This window comes from Anoplopoma fimbria, chromosome 13 (assembly GCF_027596085.1).
Source record: "Anoplopoma fimbria isolate UVic2021 breed Golden Eagle Sablefish chromosome 13, Afim_UVic_2022, whole genome shotgun sequence".
Taxonomy (NCBI): Eukaryota; Metazoa; Chordata; class Actinopteri; order Perciformes; family Anoplopomatidae; genus Anoplopoma; species Anoplopoma fimbria.
This window is the reverse complement of record NC_072461.1, coordinates 9288281-9302943: the sequence shown is the minus strand read 5'-3', so window position 1 is coordinate 9302943 and position 14663 is coordinate 9288281. Positions and strand designations below refer to the sequence as shown.

At 38.4% G+C, this 14663-nt stretch overlaps 1 protein-coding gene across 1 annotated transcript in view; it reads left to right on the top strand.

Moving 5' to 3' along the window:
• The first annotated feature begins 616 nt into the window (after window positions 1-616).
• Window positions 617-14663, top strand: part of commd10 (COMM domain containing 10) — a 57980-nt gene continuing 43933 nt past the window's right edge. Inside the window, exons 1-5 of the mRNA XM_054611358.1 lie at window positions 617-988; window positions 2739-2829; window positions 3521-3631; window positions 4322-4477; window positions 8243-8353. Coding sequence (XP_054467333.1) covers window positions 960-988; window positions 2739-2829; window positions 3521-3631; window positions 4322-4477; window positions 8243-8353 — 498 coding nt within the window. The 5' untranslated portion in view covers window positions 617-959. The remainder of the gene's footprint in view (window positions 989-2738; window positions 2830-3520; window positions 3632-4321; window positions 4478-8242; window positions 8354-14663) is intronic.

The window sequence follows — 14663 nt, the reverse complement described above, 5'->3', positions numbered from 1 at the left end:
TGATTATTAGTCTTATCTTATTATCAATATGTGTCAAATATATTATACTTAACAGGTTGTATGTCTGTAGCTGCAGCATGTCATTATGTGATTCCTCGACTTAATTAATGGTTAAATATAACATTCACTAATGCTATATATATATATATATATATATATATATATATATATATATATACAGTTTTTATACTGTATGCTTCGTTAATATATATATATTAACGAAGCATACAGTATAAAAAATTAGAAGATATAGAAGTGTAACGTAGCATAAAATATATATATTTTATGCTACTTTATACTTCTACTACTCCTTCTACTACTTATACATTTATGATGGAGATGTAGTAATTTTTATGATACTGTATGCTTCGTTAAAAGGATGCAGTACTATATTACTAATTGACCACATTGACGAACTACAACTATGAAATGCTTGTTAGTGCTAAAAACTGTATAATATAATATTATAACACTTTGAAAAGAGCCACTCTGTATAATGAGATTATAAAGTGTAATTTAAGATAGCCTTTTTAAATCATGGCTGTAAAACAATGATACTTCTGCTATCGCGTATTTGTTGCCGGCTCTGTTTGTCCATTGCCTTTTCCGTAGTGACTCTTGTAGAAAATAACGCTACTTCATTGTGCGCAGCTTTTATGCAAACTACGTTGCAACAAATTCTATTGCGCGGTCATAGTTGCTTTAAGATACAATTAATGTTTACATTGTTATGTTAGAATACACAAGTGACACTTACACTTGCAGTTATTTATCTCTATAGTTTATTTATTTGTCTCTACACCGCACCTTACTGCGCATGAAAGCGCAGCTTTGACTGTCACGTGAGTCGTCTCGTGACAACAGGAAGAAAGAATGACAACAGTGAGGATGGTGCTGCTGCTTCTGCTTTGACACTTTTCAAATAGTCATTTTTCATTTGCAGAAAGCAACAGACAACAATGACTTCTTTTCTAAAAGAAACACAAAGGTGAGCAGCTTTTTTTTATTTATTCCGAGAACATAAATCCTTCCGGTAACGTCAGCTAACGTGAAGATACCTGTAGCCAAATCCCAAGAGAGGAAGGCATCCTCAAAGTTACCGGTATTTTGATTTGGTGCATAAATGGACCTTAGCAAACACGTTGCACTAGGGATGCCTTATGTCTTATGCTGTCCTCATTAAACTGTTTATTTGTCTAGTGTCCTTGCTCTCTTACCTCATATTCCCAGTAACATTTAACGTTACAGTAATATCTTTTTTTTGTCTTATGTCCTCTTAAGCCCTGTCTTCTATCAAAACTTTGGACAATCCCCCACAACATTTCAGAGGGAAATGTAAATGAAGTAAAATCTTAAAGGATACATTTCACAAGTTACTTTGCAGACAAAAGGTTTGAAAATATGTAGCTATGCTGCATTGTTTGAGGTTCAAACATGGTAGCATTGTGCAATCAAACCACCTCCAATTAATTAAACACATGCCATGTGTGATCTAATGTAATAACATTGATGTTTTTGCGTGTGTATGAAAACATCTAAAATGTACCCTCAAGATCAACTGGGGTTATTCACAGTTCTTCTGAATGGGTACATATATGTGTCATATTAGTTTTAATTTAAAATGTTTTAATTACCAGAAATAACATTAAAAGGAAGTAAGTTTAGGATCAAAGATCAAGAGCAAATGTCATGGAAGATGGGGAGAAAATATATATATATATATATATATATATATATATATATATATATATATATATATATATATATATATACAAATAGCGTTGTGTGTATATATATTGACCAAAGTCTAAAGCGTAAAACCAGTATCATTATGTAAGATGCACAAACTGGGGCCCCAAAACCTCCGTTTCTTCAGAGCTGGTAATTTGAAATACTTCAATGTTAGTAGTGATACTACTTGTCTCCTAATGATTTGTGGTATGACTACCATAGTTTTGAATGCACATATTTTCAGATAGTAAAATAGCTGTGAATACAATAAGGCTGCACAATGTAACAGAATTGTATAAAAATCGCATTATGGCCTATTGCAGTTTTCAAATCGCAGAAGGAGCAATATTTGTTAAGGGCGGAATGTGTATCAAAATTCAAATTTTAAATGAAATATTGTTGTGCTGCAGAGACAACTGACCTACACTTTATGTTATTCAAAATTAGGAAAACGTCTTTGTTTTGTACAGATCCCTGCAAAAAAATCACAATATAATCCTTTAAAAATGTTTTTCAACAAAAATGAGGATCATTATGCAAAAATGTTAATTCCCTCTAATATCACATTTGCAATATTCACAATTATATATATATTTTTCAATATTGTTCAATCCTAGTATACAGCATGTTATCTCTGCAGTAGATATTATGTGTCTGTATGCGTAATAGTCTTTATATTTATGTACACACATGTCTATTTTAGGCTGCTATGCACTCTTCATCTTTATACTTATGCTTTTATCCCTGTGGAACCTATTGCAATATATAGAAGAAGATACTACTCTTTGCTTAACAAATTCTGTTGTCACTGCTGTATTGTTTATAGTTTGTGTGTTTGTTATGAATGTATAGAAGTGCCTTGGAAATTCGATGCCAGCCAGTGTGACACACCTTTCATGTATGACATCAGACTCTGGCAGTAAACCGTGATTCCACTTCTTAACTCAAAGATCTGAGTGCTTTCTACGCCGCCGTCATTAACACACACGACTCTTCTCTCCCAACAGCATAAAAGAAGCGGTGACTTTCATCAACGCCATTGATGTGAACAAGTTCTCCAGGCTGATCTCCCGCATCATACAAAAGCTTCACCTGAAGGTGAAGAGGCTGCACACACTGTCATCCGAGCCAAAGACAAGAGGCTTTTGAGGCTTTTGCTGCAAAGCTGTAGTGCCAGAGAGAGCAGTGCATGCATAATGACTTACTGGAGCATCAGTCACACTCGGCTCTAATGAATGCACACACATGCCTGGCCCTGTTGATCATGCTGATTTTTCACAAGAGTTGGCTGGCTATCAAGGTGTCAGTCATTCAAGCTAAGAATAATGTGACTGTTATGTTCTGTTTTTTGATTTGTTAAGAGAAAGTAATACAACTTTGTTTAATGAAAATATTTAAAAGACAATTTGTCATGTCGAAGCCTGAAAAGCACGGGTCTAACCAACAAGATTAGTACTGACTGTTTTGCATGATTGCTCACTGACATGGCTTCCTGTTACACGTAATAGGTAGAGCCATTGTTAATGTTTATTCTGGGATTTTGCTGCTGAAAAGGTGCATTCACACTGCGTAAACCCCCTTACCTCCACGGTGGTTGTCCAAATGTCAGATTAAATTAAATTTGAATGATTTGACATTGTATTCTGGCCTCTGACACCCACTCAATCTATTCTAAGGCTGTTCCATGTTTTAGTATTTTGAAAAGTTGTTGACTCTCAATCAGAAATTAGCTTTTAATTTATTCTGGCCAGTTCTTGAAAACACAGATTAAATCATGTCTTCTACACAGGGCGAGCGGACATTCAGTGAAGAGGAGGAAGAGAAACTTCAGGCTGCTCTCTCATTGGAGAAACAGGCTCTCAATCTAGTCCTGGAAACTGCTGCCTTTATACTTGAGCAGGTGAGGGGGAGGGGGAAGAGGGGAGGGTCATTCAACATTTGTTACAGTACCGTGAGGGTTTCATCCGATTTTACTTAATAGCGTAATTTTGCTAGGTTGGAGTTATTTTTTGATTATGATTGTTCTTTAAATTTGATATTTAGTTAATGAATATAAGATGTGATGGAGGAGGCCAAGTTAGTAAAAAAAAAAAAGTTTTGTATGAAGATTTACATTATTTGCTTTTTTTTAAAGAAATGCAATGACTCCAACCCACTTTAATATCTTGTTTCAGTGGAGACAGAAATGTCTGTCCACTTTTTTTATTTACCTCCAGGGCTTATTTACATTACACACAAGCATTTTACTGAGAATAAATCATCACAAAACAACTATTACTATTACTACTTTGCTTAATTGCATATTTTCAATAGATTGATATGTGGACACACCTGATAAGAGCTTTACTCTAAAGAAAGTAAGACAGATAGAAATTGGCATGTAGCTTTTGTGCTTGTTAGTGTGGATCTCATTGTGAGTCCATTTCTCCAGCTGGGGTCACTGTTGCATCATGAATTAATTTACTGTAATAATGTTGAGTGTATAGGGTTGAATAGGAATAGGATTGTAAGAGTGAACTGTTTCACCTGAAAGACAAGGTTCATAGTTTATAAAGTTGCTACTCTAACCCATATCTCCTCTCGTCTTTAGGCGGTGTATCATAATGTAAAGCCGGCCTCTCTGCAGCAACAGCTGGAGGCGGTTCATCTAAACCCAGACAAGGCTGAGGTGTTCTCCCAAACCTGGGCCGCGGCTGGACCAGAGCTGGTGGAGAAACTAAAGCACAATACCTTTGCCCCAAAGAAGGTGAGGCTGATAAATAACTGTATTTGTTCAGCTATAGCCCTGAACTTTGCCTGCATCTACTAACGCAAACCTCAACATGAGCATGTTACTGACGTCTAAGATTAATCTTCTGCCAGACACTCTGTAATTATAGCTTTAATTTCTTACACTGTTTTTTCCCTTTTGAACTGAGCACTGTTTATAGTCACTTGATACTAAATTGCGAATCAACACGATCCATATTAAGACTGACCTGCTTTTGTGCGAATTCATTCCAGATGTTTGGCTTACAAAGAGTTCCTTCGCAGCTCACAAGTTGTCACATACATTTTTAAATTCCTCCCTATAAATTGATTAAGCACCGACACATCAAACAGCATTCCTTACAAAGTCAAGGGAATTAAGATCTAACAGCCAGTAAATAAGCAGCATGTAAGGGCGGCTGTGGCGTAGTGGAGAGCAAGGTAGTTCTCCAATCAGAGGGTCGGTGGTTCGATACCCGGCTTTGGCAGTCGATGTGTCCTTGGGCAAGACACTTAACCCCAAGTTGCTCCTGAAGGCTTGCCATCGGTGTGGACTGGATGTTGCATGAATGTTAGTTAGAGTCTGATGGTGGCACCTTGCATGGTAGCCTGTCATCAGTGTGTGAATGGGTGAATGATATGTAATATACTACTGACTGTAAGTCGCTTTGGATAAAAGCGTCTGCTAAATGACTGTAATGTAATGTAATGTAACCATCAGTCACATCAGACTTCTCACCTGGCTTGGTCTCATGAGTCATCTTTCTCTCCCCCATGAATTTGTCGCTGCCAGCACAAGGCCGTGACAGCCATTGATCCTGGAAACGACCTCTGCTGCTTCTTTGACTTTATAACTAACATGTATATATTTCTAATCCACTTTTTCTATTGAATAGTAAGCAGGGTTTTGTTTCTTTTCCAAGACTTTGAGTAAGATGTTTGGCTCTTTTACAGGATTTATACCTTTGCCACCTTATCACAACTTCCTCATATTATCTGATCATGATATGACATGAAATTCTCAGCAGGTGTCCCAAAAGTGACGCTATCAATTAAACACCGATCAAACTAGAGGTTTACCCCTAAAATATAAAAATATATATTTGTTCCTCTTACTTATAGAGCTATTCATAAATGTAGATTGTTTTGGTGTAGGTTGTCTAAGTTCTCTCTAATATAATTAGACTATGTGGCACTGGGTTTGTGGTGCTCAAAGCGCCAAAAAAACCCAACACATTTGAAAAACTCAACAGCAATCATCATGACCTGGTTTTTAAAGATTATCTACTGACTTGTTGTGAGCAGTTTTATGTAGGAACTACTTTCTTTCTACACAAGTACACCCACCAACAGTATCGCTGCGCAGGAGGAAGCATGCATCTACACATGGACGAGAGACTCATGACAATGCAAGATGGAAACATTAATGGTGTCCTCCTTGGCTCGGCTGTAACGTTAGCTAGGCGAGCTAGCAGTATCGCGCTTCCTTTCAGCGCGCTGATACAAGCGTAAGAAAGTAGTTCCTACATGAAGCTGCCCACAACAAGGTCTGTGGGTTTGTGGGGAAAAAGACATTGCTGTTGAGTTTTTCAATATAAATTGAAGCCGAGTGCCATTTAGTCACTTTGTATTGGAGAGAAGACAGACATCTCTAGGGACGAAATCTCTAAAACTAGTCAATTCACACCAAAACAATCTAGGTAGATGAATAGCACTACAGGTAAGAGGGAAAACGTGTGTTTTTGATGTAAAAAAAAATGCAAATGCAAATCCTTACATTTGAAACGCTGCAACCAGAGAATATTGAGTGCTTGATAAATTACTTCTTTAAATGACTTAATTTACTGAGAATGAACCAATTGTTTCAGCACTAACCCACATACTCAGACAAAATAAAAGGTTTGTGAAGAGCTTTAAGCAATAGATAACTTCACGTACTGGAATACCAGTCCCAGGGGTGTCTCTCTCTTATATGAGGCTGCACTGGTGGGCCCTTCAAACTGCAGTTTGATGGCCTTTTTCAGATTAAGTTGCGTGTCTGTGGTTGTCATACCAACCATAACATCCTCTGGGAAGGCACTACAGATCCAAATATATAAACAATATTTACAAATATTGAGTAATTTATTGCTTTTCAAAAATGCATTTTCCAATTCACAAACAAATACCAACTAATTTGAGAAAATGCAAAACAATAATACAAATAAATACAACCAGGCTTGAACCAATATGAGTTTTCTACTTAAATATACAATTTTTGTATTTATTTATTGCACAAATGACGTGACGTGTAGGTTTGGTTGGAATTGGGCGAGGGGAGTTTTGAGACTCTTTTCACATGTTGCGTTCAGGGCTGTGTGGAAACCTTGGACGTCCAGACTTTATTGCTATTGAGACTAATTTCTCTCCATAAAGATCTCCGTTGAGGTGCACTCCTCATTGGAATTACCTCTCCCGGCTGGACTTGACAGAACGTTGTTCTTAATGCTGCTCACTGCCAGTTGTCTGATTGATTAGCCTTGTTGCTGTTTTAATCAACGTTGCTGCATTCAGGAGAATTAAGAGATTTGTCTTTGTCTGCAGTGAACAGTGATGATACCTTTTGGTTCCCTGCTTTCTCTTTGTTTAAATGAGTAAACTGCTACTGGGATTGTACCAGACAACACACCCACCAAAAATATTCACACGACAGAGCAGGAAATGCAGACATAAATTAGACCGGATTTACGTTTGTTTTATTTCTAGAAAATAAACAAGACATCATAGAGCTGCAATGTTTATTCATGCCAATGCAGAAGCTGTTCCAGTGGTATTAATGTTTCCCAGCTCTTCCCCACCTCACACCTGTCTACTGATGCCGTAGGAACATCCAGACCCAATAAGTCACACATGGTTTATTATTACGGTCTCTCTCTGCATCATAAAACACTTAACTGGCCTGCCTTGACTCAGTGCTGCTAATCTATCACACTGCAGCTACAGCTGGCTGAGACTGAGAGTTATAGTCTGACAACGTGCAGCTTGGAAACAAGGTGTCTTAAACTTTGAGGAGATTAAGCAAAGTTCTACAGAGGTAACCTTTTTGATAATTACCATATTCATAAGTTTGGTAATACAGTGACAGCTTGTGATAAATTTAGCTCGAGGTCATCTGGTCAGTCCATGGTCAGCCAACATGCCATTAATAACATGTGAACACTTCAACTAGAGAAATGTGTTATTTATACGTCTTGGTTTGCTGTCTCATCTTCATCAAATTGGAACACAAAAGTGAGAAAGTCACAACTCATCATTACAATAAGTCAGAAAATCTGGAACAAATCAGAGCTGCAAGAATCAGTCAATTAATTATAATAAATGATACTCCACTATCTTGTGATGTTTTATAGACAGATAACGATTAATTGATTAATTGCGAAATAGTCTTTATATGCGGCCCTAGAACAAAGTCAAAAAGTTGTAGTTTGATTTGCATATTTTCATTTATGATTACTATATTAGAGAAAATTAGATAAAGTGATATAGCACTTATCAAAATCCTTGATAACAAAGTTCTTTGTATAAATATAAAAAAAAAAGGAATGTAACGGTGAAAAATCTAGGTCAAAATTGTGAGAACATGAGGAAGCACTTCTAAAATATAAATATACACAAATAAACATTTTTCTTTCGAAATCCTTTCTCCACTGTCTTTAAAAAATGTGTCTAGGGCATCTATTAAACTGAAGCGTGAGGCTTGACTGGCTCCGTCCGTGTGTTGCAGCTGGAGTATGTCGGCTGGCAGTTGAACCTGCAGATGGCCCAGTCCAGCCAAGCCAGACTGAAGTCTCCCAGTGCTGTCCTCCAACTGGGGCTCCGCAATGAAGACTCTGAGGTGTGAACAAACACACACACACACACACACACACACACACACACACATGCGTACACACACAGAGTACACAGCTCTCATTAGTTTCCTTGCTCTGCTTCGCTTCTACGATTCACACTAACTACTTAAAGAAACCTTATTATCCAGCGTAATCACAGAAGACTGTTCTGTGTTTATTCCAACTAAGAAGCATATCCAATCTGTCCTTCTTTCTTTGCTAATAGATGGTAATCCCGCTGGTGTCTGTCTTGACCCAGAGGTAGACGCACATCTGGCTGTAGAGTAACTGTAGTGTAAAGACCAGAGATCAGGGAGCTTGTTATCAGAAACCTCCAGAGTGTCTTTGTTCTCTTGGGAGACTCTCCTGTAGCTACAATTGGACAGTGAATGCATTTATTGGGGGGGACCAGCATTGAACTGTATCCATTTATGTAGAGCATCCAGGCTTGTTGACAATACGTTTTAGATTCAGTCTAGATGTCTGCCTTATTGAGGTCATTAGTGATGCCTATAAAGGACTTTCCTTTGTATTCTTTGTACTCAATCTTTGCGTAGAGTCAATTTAAAGCAGTATATTACATAAAGGGTTTTGGTGCAGCATCCTAATGAAGCCTTGCCCTAATTATTTGTAAAAACACCAAGGAACATGATACAAATATGGTTTCGACTTAAGATTTTCCACTGTAGCACTTCCCTGTTCCCATTCATTAGTATTCAGTGGAGTTTGTTTGGATCCCAATTAGCTAATGCTGTGTAGTTACTCTAATAGCCAAGACCTCATGAGCCTTCCTCACTCACTTCTTTTTTTTTCCTCTGGGAGAAGCATTGCTCTGTTGCAGAAGGAGTTAGGAATCAGTAGGCTGTGTCTTTTATCCATGTTTCGATTCTTCTAACAACCTCAAATGTGCCCACATACTTAGTGAGATAAGACGGGACAAGTGCCAGTGATGCTTTGACAAATATTTGAAATATATTCTGCAGATTATAAATGCTACATAGGGCTGCTGTATGTTGGCGTTGGTGCTGGAATGTTGTTGTTTTTTTTTTAGTTATGACTGCTTTCTTTTCAAAGCAGTTTTGGTCTCAAAATGGTGGGACTGATTATCCCCCGAGCCTGGATAGCGTAGTTCCAGCTGACTAGTCAAGTGTCTTTCTTGCACGCTGCTTTGTATTCAGTCCCCAGAGAATGCCGGCTCAGCCATAAACGTGGAATTAGGCATGACATATTAAAATCGCTGCCGTCCTAAATGCGGCCCTATAGGCTGGAGCTAGAAAAAATATATGTTATTCTTTATCTTTGTAAATGTGACAGCAGCTGCAATTTTTTTGTTGTTTTGGACTATTTTCTGCTGTGTTTTCCCTAGGCTAGCAGAAGAGGCATTAATTTATTTAAATCCACTTACACAATTCCCCTTGTGGGAGGAGATAGCTGGGGGGGGGCTAAAGCAAGGCTGGGTGAAAGTGTAGAGGGACCAACTTCACTGAGCATCACTGGGGTTCACTTCCTCCGGTGAACTGCAGGGGGCACTGTTGCCTCACAGGTCGGGAGGCGTCCCTCGTGGGCACTGAAGTATCTGAGAGATGGATAGGATACCTCGTTTAACTTTGTGTTAAGGCAGTTTGAGTGTGCATTTTTTTTTTTTTTCATATCCACCGGTGTTTTCAGATGACAGTAAGTTTGTTTCCTTCCAAACTCTCTGAGAATTGCTCGGCGCAGCTTCCCAAAACACCGCTACTCCCATGACTGAGGAGTAAATTAGTTGCGAATACAAGTGAATTTCAGCTGCCAGTGTCATGCTAATTATCGGGCAGATTTATAACATCCTCACTAGTAACAGTCTAAAAGCAAGGGGAAGGCAAAACTGAAAAAAGGGGGAAAATTAGAGGCTAACAGGTGAAAGGGGTCAGGGGAGGGGAGCAATAAGGGGGAACAAATATGAAAGCACATAGGGAGTAAAATAATGATGATGAAGAGGATAAAGGAAAGAAAATGAAAGAGAAGGAGAGGAAAGGCGATGGTGGCCGTCTGTATATTATTGATTGCCTGGAACCCAAGTGGAGAGTCAGAGACTCCCCCATCTGACCAGCCTCCTGCTTCATTAACACTCTCCCCGAGGAGGAGGAGGAAAAGGAGGAGGAGGAGGACTGCCATGGAGCTTCACATCTCCTTCACCAAACAATATGTGACATACAGGATATCTACAGTACAGGGGAGGAGATGTTAAACAACATATTTGGACAAACAAGTGGGATGCTTTTATGTTTAGATTTGTTTTCTGTTTTCATTTATTGTCAGGGGGATTTCTCTCTCATAACATTTCCCCATCTGCCTCCAAAACAACATATATTGAAATTATAGATCACCGTTTGTGCTTCCATGCAGCAGTCAGTGTATAACACTCCACCCAGGGGAGCTGCTATGTCCCTAAACTGAATTTGTATCGGCCTCAGTGGAAAGGTGCTCTACTGAGGAAGCATTGCAGGTACATCTGCACACAGGTGAATGTAACCTGTAAAAAATATGCAACTGAGCTGTATTCTACTTACTGTGTACCACTACTTCAGAGGGAAGCATTGTAGTACTACATTAACTTGACAGAGAAATGTTACGGGCTACGATGCAGATTCCGATTTCACTGTAAGTAAATTTAATTACATTATGCTGATTATGCCTGTCTCATTCTTCAGTTGAGTAAAAAATTGGACTGCAGGACCTTTTACTGTGCGTAATTAATAGTTTGACTAATAAAAGTCAATAGTTTTACATCAGGAAAAAAAAGTTCTGAGTAGTCCTACAGCATGTATTGGATGGCATATCTTCTCATCTCAGACAGTTACAGTCTATTAATTGTGTGCAGAGTTTCCCGACCATTAACACACCAAAAAGCACCAGGAATCTGTGCTTTTATCTTTAAGAACAGTTTACAGACTCTAGATGGGGGTTTTTATGCAGCTGCTCAGACTGTAAAATAGAAGTAGTCCTACACAATCTACCCGTTGTAATTCTGAGGTGTGTCATCTGCAGAGATCTGGTCTGTGCGGCATAAAGGTGTGCTCGAAGAGAAGTAACTAAAATGCCAGTACATGGCTTCCTGCTGGAGTGTGTAGCACACACACTAGACTCACCAACACAACATTGTAAGTTGTTGCGTTGTTAATTGGCCACATTGTATCTGTGTTCTACACTGTGAGAGATCTCAGAATATGACGCACAAAGATAACGCAAGGGATAACAACTGAGACAAAATGATTGATTTTGTAGGTTAAGATGTTTGTTTCTGTGCAAAAATCGCCAAGAAACGCCCACGCGCAAACACATACACCACAATTATCTGACATTGAATTGAGGAAAAAAAAATTGTGGTGAAAGCCTGAATGATTGGTAAGCAATTTAAGTCTTTAAATCTGTGTTTCTAACTAAGCTTCTTACATTTTGAGATGAATGAGCAATGTTGTAAACATTTATTTAGTGGTGTTGAGACAATCGTTGTCTTTTTGTGATCAACTTTTTCATGAATATTATACACATAAAACATAAAACATACAAAACAAATAACCATGAGGAGAACAAGGACAAATATAAAATAGGACAAAGATAATAAGAGGGAGATTATGAATAAAACATTAAATATATGATCACGGGAAGCGTAAGTGCCATAAGTCATATTTTAAAAATATTGGGCATAGAATCAGCAGCATTAGTAATACATTCAGTTGCACAGTTAATTTGCCCGGTAGAAAGCTCCAGGTGTATATATAAGACAAGCAGAAAAGAACAGATTCAGTGTCTGATGGAGAGATAATGAGGAGACTTTTAACGAGTGGGTATCATACTCTTAACAGTACTTAAAACAGTTGGCACAGTCTGTCTTTGTTGTTTTAAAATGCTTGACAAATAATTTGGGGGGAAGGATGATATGGTCGTGGGCACCGTCATGGACATTATACTGTAAGAGCTACCTTGTTCCAATAATATGCAACAGGCAGACTTCCCATATCATAGGTACCATGGGCGGACATTGGGAATAGGCAGCAGAAGGAGTCATCTAGCTCAGTGGTTCAACTGTTTTGACATTTAATTTCACTTAAAACCATTTTCAGAGGTTACATAGCTCTAATTACTGTGAGCACCTTAAGCAACAAGTTTGGCAAATTGGAATAGCTTTTAGCTTGAACAGGGGATTCTACAAGGAAAAAAGTTAACCCCAAAAAACAAACTTTTATTTTTTCGACTCCTTTGAGTCAAATGTACTCCTAGGTATGCTGCTGTATGTAAAACACTGTGATTAACCTTGCATTCTTTCAATTGACTCCTCCGGTTGCAAATAGAAGCCTGATTGTATAGAAGTCCATGAGAAAATGACTCTACTTCTCACTTGATTTATTCCCTCAGTAAACATTGTAAACTTGAGTTTATGGTCTCAATCGCTAGTTTCAAGTCTTCTCAATACAGCATGATGTTCATTTAGTAAATTATGGTCCCATTTAGAGTAAAATAGACTATAAAGGAGGGTATTCTTTAGGGCGAGCCTACCTTGTGATTGACAGGTCGCTACCATGGCGTTGTCCGGTCTGGGAGTTGTCCGTGCTTTCGTCTTTAACCCTTGACCCTTAACCCTTTCACAGTGTGTTTAATGTTTCTTAAAGTTAATTTTAACATATTTGGGCACCTAAAATGGCATAATCAAGGGTTTGGTTGTATCTCAGGAGTTCCACACTCCAGTGTCACTTCTGGTTGCAAAAATCCAAGATGGCGACGGCCAATATGCCAAACTTGATGCATCGAAACGGCCCCTTGGTCAACCAACCAAGGGGTGACTAAGCCACAGCTACATCCTCTTCCTCTGGGGCACCCTGAACGTTTGGTGAAATAGATCTTTAGCCCTCTTTTTTTCCCACAGTATCATCTTCTTTTTTTATTCATAAACATACAAGTAGCACTCTGATGTTGCTTTGAGTCTGAGAGTTGAAATCCCTTGCCAGTCATGGTGCCTCTCTCTCTCTCTGTCCTGTGGCATTAGAATGAGCCACCGCTCCGCCGAACAAGAGCAGGGCGACATTTATAATACAGAACATCCACTTGCGAGGCATCCACCGCCGATTTCAATATTTATAGTGGACATACTAGGCCACAAAGGGAAAGAGCTAGTGAGCTGATGTAGCTTCCATTTCCTGGCTCAGACTTCAAAGGAATTTTTAACTGATAGCTGTAGACCGACTTGATGAGAATTGATACAGCAAAGCTCTTTGGGGTTTCAAACCGCAAAAGGGAAACGTGAACTTAATGTAGCTTCAAGACGAAATCCCAAACAGAATTTTCTTGTTTTTCTTCTACGGCCCTCGAACACTCAATCAAAGTTTGTGAACAAAGACGGCTCTCTCCCAGAGTGGGAGTCCTCAATTTACTTGATAGGACGCTCAAATTGATAGTTGTTAATGAACTTGAGAATGACTTTGAAGACTGTTGTAGCATTTTGATAAAAGCATTTGATGTTAGGATTCACAGTTTGTGTATTTTTTGTATCAAATTAAATATATTTGGGTATTAGACTGTTTTAGCAGGACAAAACCAGCAATTTAAAGACTTAATTTTAGGCATTTGTCTCACAATTTCCCACATTTTGTGGACCAATTGATTTATTTGTTGTTAAAAAAATGTCAAGAGGTTAGTTGCAGCCTTTCTCCTACCCTTTACACTGAGGTCAGAGGTTAAAGGTCAGCAGCACTTCGAAGCTGGTAGGTTTATTTCAGTTTGTTTTTAGTCAATAATTTCACTCTGAGTCCTGGACTTCTGGTCTATGTCTCATCTCCCTTTTACTTTTTCTCAATACAAATTAAATTATAAAGTAAACTTTCCTTCATCTTAACTGCACGCAGCTCTTTTGTTAAATGTCATATTGTACGACCAAATCAATATATTGAAAAACATAGCTGTAGTTTTATTTCTTGCAGCCCCAGAAACAAGAACATAATGTTTCTTCCCTCACTGTACCTTTTTGGATACAATGCTAAAGTGGTTCAGTATGCTTTCAGTAAAACGTCAGACTTAAATGATGGTTCCAGCTGCGTCTCGTTTCATAATTTCATAGTATATTTCTCATAGGAGGAGAGTTTGTAAGCATCACAGAAGCCCTGCTGTTAATTGTGCTCATTCATACACAAGTGCCTCTGAACTGTCAGAGAGATCACACTTCTGCCAGATCACAGTCTTATCGGTTTCTTACTCTTTCACATTCCCATTATTCTACCTCAACACATGTTCTGCCCCTTTCTTCCAGCATCTCCCCCTTTTTTTTTTTTTTTTTTTTTTTTT